Here is a 19,118-nt window from a genome sequence, read left to right as displayed (position 1 = left end):
GCTATTCCAATCTTTTTTTGTTCTTTTCCAAAAATTACTATTCAACTTCCATTTACCTTTGACCCATATATAAAATCATGTTTTCTCCTTTTTCACTCAGACATACAGTGATATCGGAAAGTATTTTCCTTAAGTTAACAAAATGTTCTGTGAATACCTACAGCAAATATCATATGCAACTGTGAAACTGTAAATATTTCTATTAAACTCAGAAGGAAAAATAAGGAGCTTAGTGTTGCCCACTAAGTATGTTGGAAATCCTAGTCAATGCAAATACAGTATATATGCATTGACTTCAATAGTATGTTGGAAATATATATTTCAATAGTATGTTGGAAATCCTAGTCAATGCAAATACAGTAAGACATTAGAAAAAATAAAAATTACCAACAAGTGGCAGTACCACTTTTATGTGGGAAAAGTATGACATTAGAATGAATACTGGAGAAGACATGTAAAAATTATTAAAGTGACTGAATTTTATATGTACTAGTCCATGTGACAAAGAGGTATATGACATGATAATGCATATCAGCTGAGTTTAAATCTGAACAGGGTGGTGGGACTCTTTTAGCTGTGGTGAAAAAAGTGGCAAAATATATGGGAATCTTAAGGGAAAATTTGTACTGATCAATGATAACAGCATGCTAATTATAGTGAATTTAATTTAGTATTTGGGGGAACATTTAATCTCTTATTACTTTATTTCCAAATGCTATAACTTTCAATATTCTATTTACAGTAGATTTTTTTATCCTCCCTTTTTCTTATCTTTCATGTTTAAATCAAATTTTAAAAGTTTTTATTTCATTCGTTGCTTAATAGCACTATAAGTATGATTTTCTCCTTCTCCCCTTCTCTTCTCCCTTCCCAGTCCCTCTCTGTCCCTAACTTTATCTTTCTGTCCTAATTTGTCTTGATTTAACCTTGAAGTAATTTCAGTTATCTTAGTAAGCCAAATGAAGTAACTGGGCTTATCATCTGTCTGTTCATCCATCCATCCATCCACCCATTCATTAAGAAGTCATTTCCTCTATTTGTAGATGAGAAATTTCTATAAAATCTATTTTAATTTGTAAAGATATAAAAAACTACATCCATATATGTATTTCATCTTTTTGCTGTTTCTTCATGTAGTTATATTTCTAAAAATAATATGTGTATACTACCTTTTGCTTAAAGATTATTACATCTCTTCTTTCCTGATAGGCTTGTGGATACCAGGCCTTAACATTGTGCTTGAAGGTTTAAATGAGTTGTTGAGAACGTCAGACATACTTTCAGCTAATCTCCATTTTCATCCTGCTTACAATGCTTCTCCCTAGACCATGTGTGCCTCAGTCTTGAGCCTTTCTGGAGTTCCACCCCATGCAGAAATTCTCTTCTCATCAAAAATCTTCCTCTTGTCATTTAGGCTGTAGCTTTCACTAGATCTGTTCTTATTCTTCCATGAATCTTCTAACTTTCCCAAACATGGACATGATGATTTATTCTTTTAAAATTGTATTAAAATAATTTATTTACATTATTTCTTACCATTATGTTTTGTTTCTGGAGAGAGAAAAAAGTCATAGGCAGTCAACTGACCATCTTTAATTAGCATAAGCTGTGCATTAAATTTTTTTCAGAAACAAAATAAATCTCCAGCAGATGGATTCAAAGGTGAAATTAAATCCACATTCCATCATGTTTAGTAATTATGTGGTCTTTGGTAAATCAGACCTTCCTAGGTCTAAATATCTTTATCTATAAAAGGAGTTCAAAAATTATTTTATAGGGATATGGGAAATAGAGAATATATAATCTATCAAAAATAGTTGATATAATAATAATTTTTGTTATTTAAAAATAATATTAAAACATACTTGGTAGGTTACAATTCATTTTCTGAAATGATCATTATTCAAGTATATGTCTTAATTTGTAAAATGGGACATAAATATTTGACTAAAGAATATCAAGGAGTTTAAATATTAACATTTTTGCTGATAATTTTCAAAAGATCAAATTATCTTGCTAAAATTTTTACCTTAAGTAATATTTCAATATCATATACTATGCAACATACCATTTAGCAAAGAAATTTTCAAATTAAACCTTTCTAATATTTCAAATATGATATAGGTCTATGCCATATTAGTTAAAATAGTATTATAGAATAGAATTTAACAATTTTATTTATCCAAAATATAAATTTAAGTCCAAGACTGCCTTATATTTAATGTTGTGATGTTTTTTTGAAACTATGTTCTTCACAATAATTGACTATATTTAAAATAATCATTGCTATTTTATTTACATTTTCTAAGTTGTAACTTCATTTGTCTTACATGATGATGAAATTGGTATTTATAACATATATTCTTATATTATTCCTTTTGGGAATTTGATAATTGGTAAAACAATTTTACCAAAAATATGAAATTGAAAAGGATATGAGCAGTTTTTTGCCTGGCTTATACATAAACATTTGCTCCTAAAATTTCATGTATTAGGGCTAGATTTCACAGATTAATATTGACATTTTATTTGAGACAACTGTCATTTTCATTCCTGCTGCTAATAACTAGTATAAACATTTGCATTTTCATTCAGACATATAATAATTAATGTTTGTGTTTTTTAGGTATCGCTTACTTGAGTGGAATGTGTAGCGAAAAGAGAAAATGTATTATCGCTGAAGACAATGGCCTGAATCTTGCTTTTACGATTGCTCATGAAATGGGTCACAAGTAAGTAAAAATGATGACTATGTTAAATATGTTAGCATATAACTTTGTAATTCAAGTTATTGAATTACATGGATAGCTTTAGATTTTTTCTTTGGGCTTCAAGTTTTTGAAAAACTAGGGAGACAAGAAGGGGTGAAGACCGACTATATCAAAGAATGTCTTTTGAGTGTTGCAACTATTCCTCTTCTTTGAAAAAAATCTTATTACATTATTAAAATCTCCATCAAGACAGTCATTACATAGTGCATGATTGAGCTCACTACACATTTTTAAATGATACAAATGTTGTTTCCATAATCATAAGACTACAAAGCTATAAACTTTCAAACATTCACTCAGTGATTTACTTACAAATGAAAGTAATTCCAGCTTATGATAGTACCTATATTCATTATTACCAGGCATAAGTGAAGGAATTAATCCATATGATTTAGATGTAATGTACATGAAAGACAGATAATTAACATGTATTGAATATTAACTATGTCTCAGATACAGTTATAAACATTTTTCATAGATTAGTTCACTTAATACAAACTCAAAGAGGGAATTACTATTCTAATTTTCATTTCACTGAGATTAGTAGCAATAATTAATAATAGCAACACTTATATAGTATATACTATTAATATTTGCCAGGCATGTTTCCAAGTGCTTTGTATATACTCACAGCAATTTTGTGATGTGTTATTAGTGTGCTCATTTTTCAGGAAAAATACTGAAATACAGAGAAATTAATTTACCCTCCTGAAATTATAAAAATGGTAATTGTTGGAGTGAGGAGTTTGAACTCAAGCCATTCAATTTAGGTCAAACTGTTCCATAATTCTACATTAAGTTATCTGTTATCTTAGGGCCTAGATTCCTCATCTGTGAACAGGGACATACTTTTGATATGAGATTAGTTTAGGATTCAAATTACATAAAACTATGGGCATATTTTTAGGAAGTTTATTAAAGTAGAAATGGTGGCCTGGAGCAATGGCTCACACCTGTAATCCCAGAACTTTGGGAGGCCGAGGTGGGCAGATCATGAGGTCAAGAGATGGAGACCATCCTGACCAATATGGTGAAACCCCTTCTCTACCAAAAATACAAAAATTAGCTGGGCATGGTGGTGCATGCCTGTAGTCCCAGCTGCTCAGGAGGCTGAGGCAGGAGAATCACTTGAACCCAGAGGCAAAACTGTGTCACTGCACTCTAGCCTGGCCACAGAGCAAGACTACATCTCAAAAAAAAAAAAAAAAAAAAAGTAATGCACGGGTTGGGGAAACAGACTTAATTTTGAGTGCAGATTTTCCTAATTGCTGGCAATGTCAGCAGTACAAATGAAAGTGTTTTAATTGGACTCAGATTTAGTGAGGCCCTACACAGGGAGGTGATCTTTATGGAGGGCCCTTTAGTTAAAGACATATTTAGTTTGGCCTTCAGTGTTTAAAAATTGAATTAGTTGCCAACATTAAAAAAGTATAAATTTGACATAAAAGTAAGATTTGCAGACCTGGTAACACTCAACCCACAGTCCCATATGGCAACCATTCCTACGAGCTCGGTAGTATCTGTACCCCTTAAATTAGACCCATCTTTCTCAGTTCATCAGAGGCTGCAACACCCTGGTATGGTACACCCAGCTCACTTCATTTTCATTATATTCCTGGAGTCTGTAGGCAGTTGAGTAACGTTTAGTTGGCAGTGGAATTTGATTGACAAACGAAAGCTTAGAAGAAACAATTTACATAGGACATGACAATAGTTAATTTAAAAAGTTATTCACATAAATACAAGTGTTCAAATTGTGATCAGATAGCTCAGTAAAATATCAAAAATTAACTATAGCTATAGCTAAGTATCCATAACCCAGCCTAAGAAATAGAAAAATATCAATAACAATTGATTTTTAATTTTTTTAATTGATCAAAATTTACCCCATGTAAATGTTTCAAAATGTGTATACACTGTGGAATGGCAAAATTTAGCAAATTAACATAAGTATTACCTCACATACTTAGCATTTTTTGTGTTGAGAACTTAAAATGTACTCTCCTAGTAACTTTCAAGTAATTGATTTTTGATGACACCATTTTTAAATGTATAAATATGCAGTTGTCCCTCAGTATTTGCCAGGGGATTGGTGTCTGCATATGCGCAAATCCATGCATATCCAAGTCCAGCAGTTGGCCCTGTGGAACCCACTTATTTGAGAAGTTTTTCCTCTATATATGCAAGGTTAGCAAACTACAGACACTGCAATCAATTTTGATCCTCATTTATTTGAAAAAAAAATTGCCTATAAGTCAGCATACACAGTTCAAACCCATGTTGTTCAAGGGTCAAATATCCTTTCATATTCTCCCATACAGGCTTTCAGTCTTCAGTCAAATAACCAAGAATAAGAGTTAATACATTACTTAAAAATAAAGATAAATATACCTTAATATCATCATCCTTTAGGGAAAGTATGCAGTGCAATAACCTTGTTTAATATTTCATTCTAGGAATGATAGGCTATAGATCCTTAATTCCAAAACAATTTTGATAACTGAAGGATATTTTTAGTTTAGTCATAAAACCTATGAAAAAAATCATAGGCAGCATTTAAAGGAAAAATTGCTGAGAATAATGTCTAGAGGCAAGAAAAACTTACTAATAATTTTAAGAAGCTATGTGTAAATTAATCATAAATATACTTATCATAAAATACAGATTAATAATTATGAATTTTGCTCTTGAGCTATGCAGTAACACCTTGATATAAAGTGTATATTTTTGTAGATTTTAAATAATTTTGTCAAGTACCCTCAATAGTAGAGTTTACTTTTAAAAAGTATATTTTTAAACAGATATGCTTCAAACCAGATATCAAAATTAATTTCTTCAATCTTCATTGTATTCTAATGTAGGAAAAATACTAATTAAGGGAATCAAATACAATACAGGTTAATTTATTAACATCTAAACTGTTGACCATGGAGCTATAACTATTTAAATAAAAAACTAAATGGGGTGATTTAAGGAAAAGACACTTTAGCTTTATGTAGGAGAAATGTTGGTTGATGACCAGGAGCTCAGATTGGAATAGCTCAAATGGTACAAAAATATTATTTTATTTGACTTTTATAGAGCTGTACCCAAAATCAATAGAGATGTGCCAAAGGTATATGTAATACTTGATGGACTAGGACCAGGATGTGATATATGTTGAACTACTCTGTTACTAAAAATTCTTCGTAGCAGTAAGCAATATTTGTCTCAAAAGTAGTGGCTGGTGTTTTCTTTATGCTAGACAGTGAGAGACAACAGCAGTCAGAATAATGTCATGTTTATACAAAACAAATAAGAAGAAATTTATCTATATAAATTATGTCATCATTATCATCCAGTATAAGATATAAGGCACAATGTAAAAGAAATAAAGAAAGAGGTTATAAGAAAAAATGTCTATATGCTCATAATCTCTCCAGTTGGGAAAGTCTTCATGGATGTTAAATAAGACATCTACAGATTCTATGCACATGCCATTGTGCATGCACACGTTACAGAGAGACACACACATATACACGCAGAGCCCTTTTACTTAGAGTTATGATTAAGAGTTAGCTACTTAAGTGAAACTCTTTAATCTTATATTTTTCTTTTTCTTTTTGAATTTCCTTTTCTTTTTTTGTGTTAAATTATATAAGTGAAAACTATCTTCTAGAAACTAAAAACGAACCATGATATAATATAATTCTGCAACTCACAGTCTTAGAATAACAGAATGATTCCATGTAAACTTTTTAATTCAAGGAAATTACATGTAAAATAATCACATATAAAATGTTTCAAAACAGATCTAGAAGTTCCCAGAACAAGTTCACAGATAGCTGGAAAAATAAATATGTTCCACTCTGTATTAAAAAAAATGACTCTTGGGGATTAAGATTTGAGCGTATAAAGAGAGCAAACATTTTTTCTTTTACTAGTGCAAAGTAATCTAAAACAATGTGAGCCAAAATGTATTGACATTTTCCTTTGGCAAATTATCAACTTAAAACTATATAATTACATAGAAAAGTGAAAATTAAAATCTACAGTAAGAAAGAGGAAATAAATTATTTAAGTCAATGTTTAAAAATTGCCTTTCAGAACAATTTTGTTGTCTAAGCAGTAAAACATAGGAGTTATTATTTTCCTGGTAATCATAATTTTTGACAAGAAATGTTTTTACTGGTAGTTCTGAGTTAACACATATTTGTCAAATGTAATTGGGATCTTCATAATTTAATGTAATGAAGTCTAAAACTTTATTTTTGTGAATGAAAATACTTAGAAAATTTTTCATGAATTTGACAGTTTATTGAATTCATGTATATATATGTACATATTTATTATATCCACTCTATTTTATCTGATCTTTATGAACAACAGTTTGTTAAAGTAAGGGATTTTACTTTCTTTTTTGGCCATGACTTATTAACAGATTGTTATTAGATTGCTATGTTTTGGGGGAAGAGTCCCAAAGACTACTCTTGGGTTGATTTGCTAGCGTAACTCAGAAAACTCAGCAAAGCTGTTTTGCTCATGGTCACGGTTAATTACCACGGAAGGATATATGTTAAAATCATCAAGGGAAAAAGTCACATAGGCCAGAGTCCAGGAGACACCAGGCTTCAAGCTTCCAGTTGTTGTGTCCCAATGGAGTTGTACAGACAGTGCTTAAATCTCCCAGCAGCAATGTGTGAAATCATCTCAAAGTATTGGCAACCAGGGACGCTAACCTGAGCGTTGATATCCAGGGATCTTACTGGAGTTTGAATATGTAGACTAGGTTGACTTCCTACAATGCAAACCTTCAGTCTCCATCCCCTCCAGAGGTTAACCTGGCCCTAGTTCCCCACCATAAATTACATTGTTAGCAAAAACCATCATGGTAGAAGGCCTCAATATGAACAAAGATGTTCTTGTCAAAGATACTTTGGAGGGATATCCCAAGGACTTAGAGGTTACTTCCAAGGAGTCAGTCAAGGACCAAATAGTTCTTTGGCATGTGCATGTTTTGGACTACTCAAACTTGTTAACTCTTTACTGCACAATTACAAAATATTTTTAAACTTTCAAAATTTCATATTTTGTATTGACTTGCCAAAGGGATTTTAATAAAAACAACAGTGTACTCTTTCATTAGCAGGTATTGTGCTAAATACTGTGCATTCATATCTAATCCAATTACATAAGAAATCTGGAGCTAAGTATTGTCATGCTTGTCATTTTACAGATGAGAAAACTGAAATTAATAGAGATTAATTTTTTAGTTTATTCGATATGAATGTCATCTTTTCATTAAGTATGTTGTAAAGATTTTTCCTAATTATAAGTGATTTAATCTTGATTTTTAATATTTATATCCTGTAGATTTTTTAAATCATCAAATTTTATACTTTTCTAATTTCTTCTTTAGGTTTTTACAATTGCAAGTACTTTCTCATTCTAAAATTATGGAAACACATTTTTATATAGTTGTCTTATGTTATCTCTCTCACTCTGTCTCTCTTTCCCTTTCTGTTTAATACTTAAGCCCTCTAGAATTTACTTTAGTGTACATAGTAAATTTCTCTCCATCAAAGTCATATTTTGCATTAACTGCTCAATGTGATCTTACTACTCAAGTGTGGTGTATGATGAGATAGGGCTCTATGCCAGAATATAGCACATTGCTTCTTTCATTGAAAGTCTTGGCATGAAAAAAAAAAAAACGCTGAAGTACACTGTGTGCTTAGTGATGTAGCTGATTTACATTCTAGCACCAGCTACTTATCAGGATACAAACCAGTAATAAAAGGAGTTCATCAAATGGCAGCGAGGGCATCAGACACTCTCAGTAGCCCTGCCACATAGCAGATGTGACAGTCGCTGTTCAGTCTAAGTCACTCTTGCACTAGGAAGTTGCTTTTGAGTTGTTAGAAAGCCATCCGTTTTTATTTTTGGCCTGAAAGGTGGCTTGTACTTGTATATTTTTGTCCTTTTTATTCATGAAGCACATAGACATAATCCTATGGCATTCATTGAAAATAATAAAGGTTGTTCTTTTGTACAAATATTTAGTGGTGTCTTCTTTTGTTATATAAAGATACTATACTTTTACACACACACACACACACCATAGGCTTTTTTCCGTTATGTCTACAAATAACTCCATTTTCTTTGTGGTTTCCAACCAGAAGTGACTCTTGCATTATTGTGTATGGTTTTAGGAAAATTTAGCCCCAAGTCTAATATATTGCAAGAACTATAAATTATCTGGGAAATAATTATTTTAAATATACTTATGAGTAGCATAATCCCATGACCGTTTTCTGACCTTGCTAAATCTGGACATTTATTGATGTACAAAATTTTGCACTGGCTTAGCACATTGAGGCCAAAGACTTCTGCTCCCACCTAAAGAGGGAAGGCAATACTACTACTTTAGAGATGATTGCCAAAGCTCACACAGCTAATAAGTGCCTGAATACATGATCAAAGCCAAGTCTGTCCAAATCCAAAGTCCATGTTATTAATTACAGTGTTATGCCAAAAACATGGAAGAGTTTTTCTAGCTAAATTTACTCAACTTACTTCTGGGCTGGCTCAGGATTATCTGTTCCTACCTTATCTCTTCAGCCATACTTCATTTCACACTTCCTTTCATTCTCAGCACTAGAGTTCTTACAGTTTCCAAAGTACCATGTTCCAATGAGAACACATGGAACCAGGGAGGAAAACAACTCACACTGCAGCCCGGCAGGAAGGATTGGGAGGGAGAGCATCAGGAAAAATAGCTAATGCATGCTGGGCTTCATATTCAGGTGATGGGTTGATAGGTGCAGCAAACCACCATGGCACATGTTTACCTATGTAGCAAACCTGTGCATCATGTACATATACCCCAGAACTTAAAATAAAAAGTACCATGTTCTTTCACACTGCAGGACCTAAGTACATGCTGTTCCTCTCCCTGTACTATACTTATGTTTTAAGTTTAGCTTAATTATCTCCTCCTGCTCATAGTTTATATACCCACTCAAGAGCCATGTTCTAAAGGAAGCCTTCTCTGTAGGTCAGTCTCTTAAGCATTTTAGTGACACCACCTCCTTCGTAAGTGTGGATTTGTTCATCTGCTAGGTATATATTTCATTAGGCTGCAAGCTTCAAGAGGTGAGGAACCATATCTGTTTTTGCTTATAATGGGATTCTTAATTCATTTGACAGTGCTTGGTATATATTAGGCACTTGATAGATATCAAATAAGTGAATGATTGAATACAGTCATTACCTTAGTAAAGTATTATTATGCATACATTGTCAGTGAAACTTGATTCAAAACAGATGCTGTATGCATATTCAAATTGTTTAGAATGTTTTTTTGATATTGCATGAGACTTTCAATAAATTATCAGGTAAATTTTTATTAAAAGAATACTCTGTAATTTGAAATGTACCCAAGTCCACATAAGTGAGACTTTATTCTGGTACACACATACAGAAATGACTACCCCAGCCCTAAAAATGTTGCCCTTGAAGTCTTCGTATGACAGTAAATTGAGCTCCATCCTTCCAGTGGAACAACCAAAAACCAAAGAATTATCCTCGACTGCTCTCTGTTTCTCATAGTTCACATTCAATTTATCAGCTGTTGACTCTACCATAAAATCCATCCAGAATTACTTCTCACTAATTGCTCTCCTAATTCTTTGGACTAAGCTACCAATGTCTCTTATCTGCATTATTACAGTAACCTCTTAAATAATCTTTCCTTTTTAGCCTTTGCCTCCTATAGCCTGTTTTCAAATTGAGTCAGGGAGATTCACTTACAGCAAAGTAAATTGCCTGGCTTCTTTACTCAAAACCTTCCAAGAGCTTCCTGGTTCACTCCGTAAAATCCCCAGCTCACACCACAGCCTACCAAGCTCTACATGTTCTAGCCATTTCCCTATAGCTTCTCATTCCCCTCTTACCAACAGCATTTCAGATTCATTGCCTCTTTGTGGAAACTCAAACATATGAGACAAAAACTTCCTTCAGGGCCTTTGCCTTTCCTTTCCTTTCTACCTGGAAAGTTTTCCAGAGCAGCTGCATGTGCACGGCTGTCTCCCATTCTTCTTCTTTAGTTCTCCAGTCACGTATCAGGGTTCAGTGAGACCTTTCTGATAATATTTCTTAAAATTGTAAGCACAACCACTTCCTGGGCTTATTCCCCTTTGTTTTATTCATAAAACTTTTCAAAATGTAACTCTCTATCCTGTGTCTCTTTCTTCTGTTTGTCCATGAGATCTTGTCTACTTAGTTCACTGTCATATTCTCAACACATTTGTACATTTATAACTAATACTTGTAATGGATAAAGTCAAGAAAATAACCTATATAGCTGCAACAGAGTTTTATATTTTTACAAGTTGAAAGAGATTGTATTAAACACATACCACTTACCCATTGATTGAGAACTTTGTGTAATAATTAGACTGTTTTCTTCATTGAGATTCTGAATTGGGTAAAATTATATGAGTTAGGGGAAATTACATATATATCATGTCATTATAAAAATATCAAGCCTGTTTTGATATAACCAAAAATGCATATGTGTTTTTGGTTTTTGTTTTGATTTTTGAACCAGAGGAAAAGGTCTAACATATATATTATAAGACTTTGGCATGGAGACATGGTTTTTCCACTAAGTAGGCAATTCAGGAGTTTCTTCAGAACTAAAAGGCTAATGGGGCAATAAATACACAAAGTTACTTCCTTGAAGGCAATAACTATTTGGAGTGCCTGCTAAAATTTTAAGGATTGCCAGAGTACCAAGAGTACAGACATCTTGTGACAAATAAGCCTTGGGAATCAATAACATGTACATACATAATAACTACTCTAGAAATTGTGCCTGGATAGAATAGAGGGGAGGGCCAGGCTATAAATCTGCTTCTTCAGAATTCTCTATTTCTCTTACTGTCACCATTATTGCCATAAGGCCTTTAGTTGAGACATCTGAACCATCTTTAACTCTTTTTTTCTTTTTTTTTTTTTTGAGATGGAGTTTTGGTCCTATTACCCAGGCTGAAATGCAATGGCGCGATCTCAGCTCACCGCAACCTCCGCCTCCTGGGTTCAGGCAATTCTTCTGCCTCAGCCTCCCGAGTAGCTGGGAATACAGGCGCGCGCCACCATGCCCAGCTAATTATTTGTATTTTTAGTAGAGACGGGGTTTCACCATGTTGATCAGGATGGTCTTGATCTCTTGACCTCGTGATCCACCCGCCTCGGCCTCCCAAAGTGCTGGGATTACAGGCTTGAGCCACCGCGCCCAGCCCCATCTTTAACTCTTTCTCCCCTTAGTTACTTCCATAATCAGTGGCCAAATTCTACTCATTCTTCAGATGAGAAAGCGATCTCAATTATCTATTCTTTCTCCTGTTATTCCTCCAGGCTTGGACCCTCGTAGTATCCACTTAACTGCTATCCTCTCCTTTACTACCTCATCTTTCTAATCTACTCACACATTATTAAGACTCAGCTTCCTGAACTGTGGTCCTAATCTCCATGTCAGAAAACTTGCTTTTCACAACCTAATAAATGAATTTGAAATTCCTTAGTCTTAGATTCATGACTTCTATAGAGTGACCCTAGTCTATTTTTTAACTTCACAACCTACCCCTCTATTTTATGAATGCAAATGATCCACAGTTTTCGAACATCGTGGCTTTATTTGGGCTTTTTTATTATCCCACCTTCCAGCACTACTGATTTATACCTATTCCAATTTTACTTACCTATTAATGGCCAAGACAAATGCTATCACTCTTGTGAAAGTAAATTTGAAAGCCTGGCTGGAAATATGTTTTCTTTCTTTCTTTTCTTTTTTTTTTTTTTTTTTTTGAGATGGAGTCTCTGTTGGACAGGCCGTAGTACAGTGGCAGTGTGGCAGCTCACTGCAACCTCTTCCTCCTGAGTTCAAGCAATCCTCTTGCCTCAGCCTCCTGAATAGCTGAGATTATAGGTGCCCACCACCATGCCTGGCTAATTATTATTATTATTGTTGTTATTATTATTTTGAGACAGAGTCTCCCTCTGTCACCCAGGCTGCAGTGCAGTGGCATGATCTCGGGTAACTGCAACCTCCACTTCCCATGTTCAACTGATTCTCCTGCCTTAGCCTCCTGAGTAGCTGGAACTATAAGCATGCACCACCACGCCTGGCTAATTTTTGTATTTTTTTCAGTAGAGACGGGGTTTTACCATCTTGCCCAGGCTGATCTCAAACTCCCGACCTTGTGATCCACCCTCCTCAGCCTCCCAAAGTGTTCGGATTACAGGCATGAGCCACTGTACCTGGGCTGTTTCCACTTTTAAGTCTCTTGAACTGATTACTGTAAATATCATTTGTCACTTAAAATTATTTTTGATATATACTGATTTATTCTTATATTTACCTATGTATAGATTCCAAACTGAATAGCAATCTCTGTGAAAACAGGATTCCTGTCTAATACATTTTTTCCCTCACAGCACAAAGTTGATTGTATTATACATCATAAGTACTCAAACATTTGCTGTGTGAGTGAATACAAGTTTGTTGTATGTATGCTCATCTGTTGGTCATCCTGAGGTCCAGGACATAAGGCAGTTGAGTCCCACGGTGGAGGAATCAGATTTCATGGAAGACAATTGCTTTGACTAAGTAATACAATTTTATGAGAAAATATGGTTTTATTGCTATACAAATATAATGGTAATATATTTTTCGTTTTTGGTACATATTTTGAATTCCTATTTAAGATAAACTGTATGAAAATACAATAGTTAATTCTATTTCAGTTACAATGAGTCTACCTTAAAGTCTGATTACAGGCCTGTCCAACTATTTCATGCAAATCCTAAAGTTATGAACGTGAAAGGGCCAATTGTAGTAATAGGAATATTTAATCTGAAATTCTGTTAATTCACAATAGGTATGGAAACATACCTGCCAAGTTATAAAAGAATAGCCTGTGTCTGTCAACAGATGAATGTTTAAAGAAAATGTGGGGTAAGGGGAGTGCATGCATATATATGTACACACACACACACACACACACACATACACACACATATTTTTTCCATTATGTAAGCAGAATTCTATATATATAATGGAATATTCATTATATATATATTATTATTATATGTGTATATATACAACAGAATATTCATTATATAAATGGAATTATGTAGGTATGTGTGTATGTACACATAACTATAATGGAATATTGCTACGTCTTTAAAAAGAAGGAAATTTAACTATTTGCAAAAATATAGATGAACCTTGAGGGCATTTTGCTAAGTGAAATAAGCCAGACACAGAAAAACAATTACTGCATGATCTTACTCATATGTGGAATCCAAAAACAAAGTCAAACTCATAGTAACAGAATGGTGGTTACCAGGAGCTGTGGGATGTGGGGAAATGGGGGATACTGGTCAAAGGTTACAGTCCTTCAGTTATAAGATGAATAAATACTGGAGACCTAATGACCAGCATGATGACTGTAGTTAAAGAAGTTAGCATATGCCCCAGGAGGCATACAGTAGATTTGGCCACGCTCTCTCAGCTTCCAAGAAGAGTCCTTTTCAAAAGTGAATAAAATTTGGCACTCATTTGTATTGATGTACAGCAGTATATCTCTGCTCTAAGAAGAGAGGATATGCTCTAAGAGGAGATTAGATCTACACTAAGAACTAAATAAAGACCAGGTACAATGGCTCGTGATGGAGCATACCTATAATTCCAGCACTTTGGGAGGCCAAGGTAGGCGGAACACTTGAGTTTAGGAGTTTAAGACCAGTCTGGCCAACATGCCACCTTGAGGCATGAGAATTACTTGAACCCAGGAGGCAGAGGTTGCAGTGAGCCGAGATCATACCACTACACTCCAGCCTGGGCAATACGGCTAGACCCTGTCTCAATAAAAAAAAAAAAAAAAAAGAACTAAATAATAAGTAAATATAAAGTACATCATCCCCTAAGACTTTTAGAATGGGAAATAGATAAAAAAAAATAGTAATAAATTGTTATAACAGCCAAAAAAACAAATGTGCTCTTCTGGAAATTCATTGCTTTTTAAAATGTCAAAGATTAATTTTTTGTAGTTATTGTTGTTGAGCAAAAAAAAATTGGTAACGGCTATCTAAATGTACTGTCCCCATTGTACTTAGAATTTTCTGTAGCAGATGTCACACATATATTTGTCTGGCACAAATACCTTGGTAAATGTTAAAGACTACATAAGTGGATAGGTGAGAGGGAAAGTGCATTATTAGACATACAGCCTTGGGCTTGAATTCTTGTTCTGCCAGGTACTTAAAGAACAAGATTTGGATAAATCAATCGGTTTGTATTGATTTTCTTTATTCCTAAAATTTGGATAGTTTTGAATTTCAAGATTCATTGTTAGGATTTGTGATACTCTAATGTCATGGCACAACAATTGGCACATAATACAGAGAGATCAAATGATAACAATAATTAGTAGTATTGAAGTTATTTTATAAATAACTTAATATGAAAAGAAGATTTTCAGCCTTCAGTGGTCTTTCATAGTTCTGTTCTTTCCTGGAGTGATTTCATATCTTTTAGAGGTTTTTAACCAGATTGAGAAGACGTTTACTTATCATGAAGACTCTTGTACACTACTAATGCAGTTTTTGTTTTTGATATTTTATTTAGACAATGATACTATGTAGAGTAGTAAGCAGTTTTTCCAAGTTAATTATCATAGAATATAGCCAGTACACATGTGGCAGCTCTCCCTCACCAGATTCTTTTAAAATTTTTTTTGATACTTTAAGTTAAAGGATACATGTGAGGAACATGCAGGTTTGTTACATAGGTATACATGTGCTATGGTGGCTTGCTGATCTCATCAACCTGTCATCTACATTAGGTATTTCTCGTAATCCTATCCCTCCCTAACCCCCACCCCTTGACAGGCCCCAGTGTGTAAGGTTCCCTTCCCTGTGTCCATGTGTTCTCATTGTTCAACTCCCACTTATGAGTGAGAACATGCGATGTTTGTTTTTCTGTTCCTGTGTTAGTTTGCTGAGAATGATGGTTTCCAGCTTCATCCATGTTCCTGCAAAGAAATGAACTCATTCTTTTTATGGCTGCATAGTATTCCATGGTGTATGTGTGCCACATTTTCTTTATCCAATCTATCATTGATGGGCATTTGAGTTTGTTCCAAGTCTTTGCTATTATGAACAGTCCTGCAATAAACATACATGCTCCCACACCACATTCTCTCCAAATGTAGGTTTGGATATTGAAAAGGAAAAAAAATCACCCAGCTAATGAATGACCTTGGAAGAACTAGCTTTCTGTTTGCAATTCTCTAATGTTTCTTGGCAAATGGATATCCTAGAGTAAAGCAAACCTTCCTGGAGTAGATCATCTATTAACTTTTTAGGCTCACAGTTTCTCTGTGTTGGCTAGAGGCCACAGTAGTTTCACATCTCTAATTACAGCATATTTGGTGTTTCTATGATCCTATATCAGTTGATAAATTAGTAGACATTTAATAAGACATTCAACTAAATAATTAAAGGGAGTAAAAAGAAAATACAACAATTTCTGTTCTCTGAAGGCTTACATTCTAGGTAGTGGTATTTTATATGTATTACTTTAAATTAACCAGAAATACAAGGCAGTTCTGATATGTCTTACATACCATATATTTGAAGGTCACAGAAGTTAAAGATAATAATAAATATGAGCTATAATTTATTGAAGAATTCTTTTTGAAAGCAGAACGTCTGTAAATGCAGATTAGAATGGAAGGTATCTAATGGAAAGAAATTATAGAAAAGGTTAGGCTGGAATTAACTGTGAAAATCAGATTTGTATCAGTTTACAGATGTTTTGAATAAAGAATGGATTTTATTCTGTAGATCATTGCTTCCCAGAATTTTGAGTAAATAAGAATCATCTAGAAAATGTGTCAAAATGCCATTTCTTAGGCCTTACCTCTAAATACTCTCAATTTGTTGGGGACAGGCCTGTGAATCTACATTTTAACTACTCTAATGTCCTTGTGCTCTGTGATTCTGATGAAGTGGTTCATTATTTGCATTTTAAAAATCTCTGTCTGCCAGGTGAAATGAAAATTTTTTGCATAGGAAACTAGCTTTTTCTTTTTTGGTATTAATACATTCAGAAGAAACTAGTACTGTTAAAGCATGGTTTAATAAGGCAAAGAGTTAAATGGCAGGAGGACAGTCAGGCAGGTGTTACAATAATCCAGAAGTAGAAAGAATCAGCACCAATTTTGGTTGATAGTAATAGCAGTGAAAGGGGGTAGATAAGTGGGAGAGGTTTAAGGAATATAAGACTAACAGGATCCAGGCTTTCATTGGCTACACATGAGTGAAGGATAGTGTTCCAATCCTAGTAGATAATACACTCTTTGAGTATAGGAACTGAGTCTTATTCATTTTTGTGACTCCAGCTCAGCACAGTAGTGGGTTATCAACAAGTATATGTGCATTATTAGATAAACCTGTAATATAATGCACAGCAAAGTCAAAAGGAATATCTTTTTGTACCTCCACTCTTCTTTTAACCTCAAATTTTTTACCTTGCTTTTATGTAGACTTTTGACTTGCCAATAAAAGTACATTTCATTGTTTGTACAAATTGAAATGACTTAAAATATTAAAAGAAATATGATATGAAACATCTTGTATGTCTTAATGTCTGAATTTTTCTCCGTGAACACATAATAGTGAAATTGTATCAAATTATATATACCCACTGAATTCTAAGAAATATGAAATTAAATGTCATTTTGTATAAATATAATCTACTTCCAGTAAGACATTGTAATAGTTTCTTTCTTTTATTAATGTTTCCAATAATAATATATGGCATTAGTGGGAAATACTATGTCATAAAAATGCTTACTGTATTCAGCACAAAAAGTCTGCTGTTTTAAAATGTTACTGTTTACAAATCAGATCCTTTCCAAATTGTCCAAAAAAAGGTGAGTGAATTCATAAGGCTTCTTGTCTCTCATTCTTTAAACATCAAAAGGGACCATCTTCAAAATCCAAATGCCTCTCCAGCTTTCCGCAAGATATCACAAAACTTCCTGGCAAAGACTTTGAAACAAGTTGAGAAGTTTTATAAGATAAAAATATTTTTTCAGTTGACTTGACAACCATGTACAATGTTAGTGAAGAGTTTATTTGCCCAAGGCTCTTTGTCAAAATGAATTTAAACTGAGATTATTAAAATGTAGTTCAACTGCAGTGTGTGGAAAGGTGTTGCTAATGTCTTACTTAGAGAATGTTTTCCATGCAATGCATGTGACTTGGTTACAAGGCTCCACATGTAGAGGTGTATTTCTGCTAAAAGAACAGGGGCATTTACAATTATTCAGAAAACAATAAATCATCTCCAAAAGTGGAGAGTTTTGATCCAGAAAGAAAAGCACTATTGTGTGGTAGATTAGAGGTTCATGTGTGTGAGCATCAAACTGCCCAGGTTTGAGTCACAGCTTCAGCATTAACTTCAGCACCTTCCTCATTTGTAAAATGGAAGCCATGATAATAGAAACATTATGGGACTATTGTGAGGATTAAGTGATACCATCATTGTCAGTGGTTAATATAGTAGTAGCTGGCACAGATTAAAATGCACAGTTAATTGTTTTATTTCAAACCTGTACAGTCAGGACTAAGTAGTATTTCCTGACAATTCCAGATGTGTGATTTAAAAAGCCCTGTCCCAATTTAATGAAAATCTTTTCTGTTGTGCGCTAAATAGCTTTAGGAAAATTTAACTAATGGTAAACAATGCTTGAATCACCAGATCTCTCCATGGCTGCAGCTAGTGTCTTACATGAAAATCAGGATCAGGATCCCAAAAGGAAAATGATCATCTATATTTGGAAAATCCTATTATACTTTGTTGGGAAAATGTCCAAATTGTAAAATCTTGGAAGCAATCCCTCTCCTTCCCTTGTAGGAACACATTATTTAGGAAGGTTTGTGATTTCTGAGAAAAACTAGTTACCCTTGAAAAATAATAGCATTTGTGTATGGTTTGAAAGATTATGCCACCACAGATGGAAGAGTCAAGCATGTTCCATATGGCAAATGGCTGTTAATTACCAGTTCAGCCAGCGATGTGTGCTGTAGCCAGAATCAATGGCAGAGAGGATACAGAACATTGATGGGCTGCATTTGAACCATACAGTTAGAATTATATTTAAGCCACTTTTACTGATTTGTGATATCGTGCCATATTTATAGTTTATTATTTTAACTTAATATGTAAGTAAATTCTTTGTTGTTATTTTCTTGGTTTTTCTGAAGTCTACACTTTCGTTAAAGAAAGGAAAT

At 33.8% G+C, this 19,118-nt stretch overlaps 1 protein-coding gene across 5 annotated transcripts in view; it reads left to right on the top strand.

Annotated features, from left to right (window-relative positions):
* Positions 1 to 19,118, top strand: part of ADAMTS19 (ADAM metallopeptidase with thrombospondin type 1 motif 19) — a 266,721-nt gene that overhangs the window by 123,243 nt on the left and 124,360 nt on the right. For all 5 annotated transcript variants that reach the window (XM_002744633.6, XM_035290949.3, XM_078364939.1 and 2 more), the window contains one exon: positions 2,627 to 2,732. In XM_002744633.6, the coding sequence (XP_002744679.3) occupies positions 2,627 to 2,732 (106 nt within the window). The remainder of the gene's footprint in view (positions 1 to 2,626; positions 2,733 to 19,118) is intronic.

The sequence above is a fragment of the Callithrix jacchus genome, chromosome 2 (assembly GCF_049354715.1).
Source record: "Callithrix jacchus isolate 240 chromosome 2, calJac240_pri, whole genome shotgun sequence".
Taxonomy (NCBI): Eukaryota; Metazoa; Chordata; class Mammalia; order Primates; family Cebidae; genus Callithrix; species Callithrix jacchus.
The sequence above is the reverse complement of the archived record's forward strand: the minus strand, read 5'-3'. Positions and strand labels throughout refer to the sequence as shown.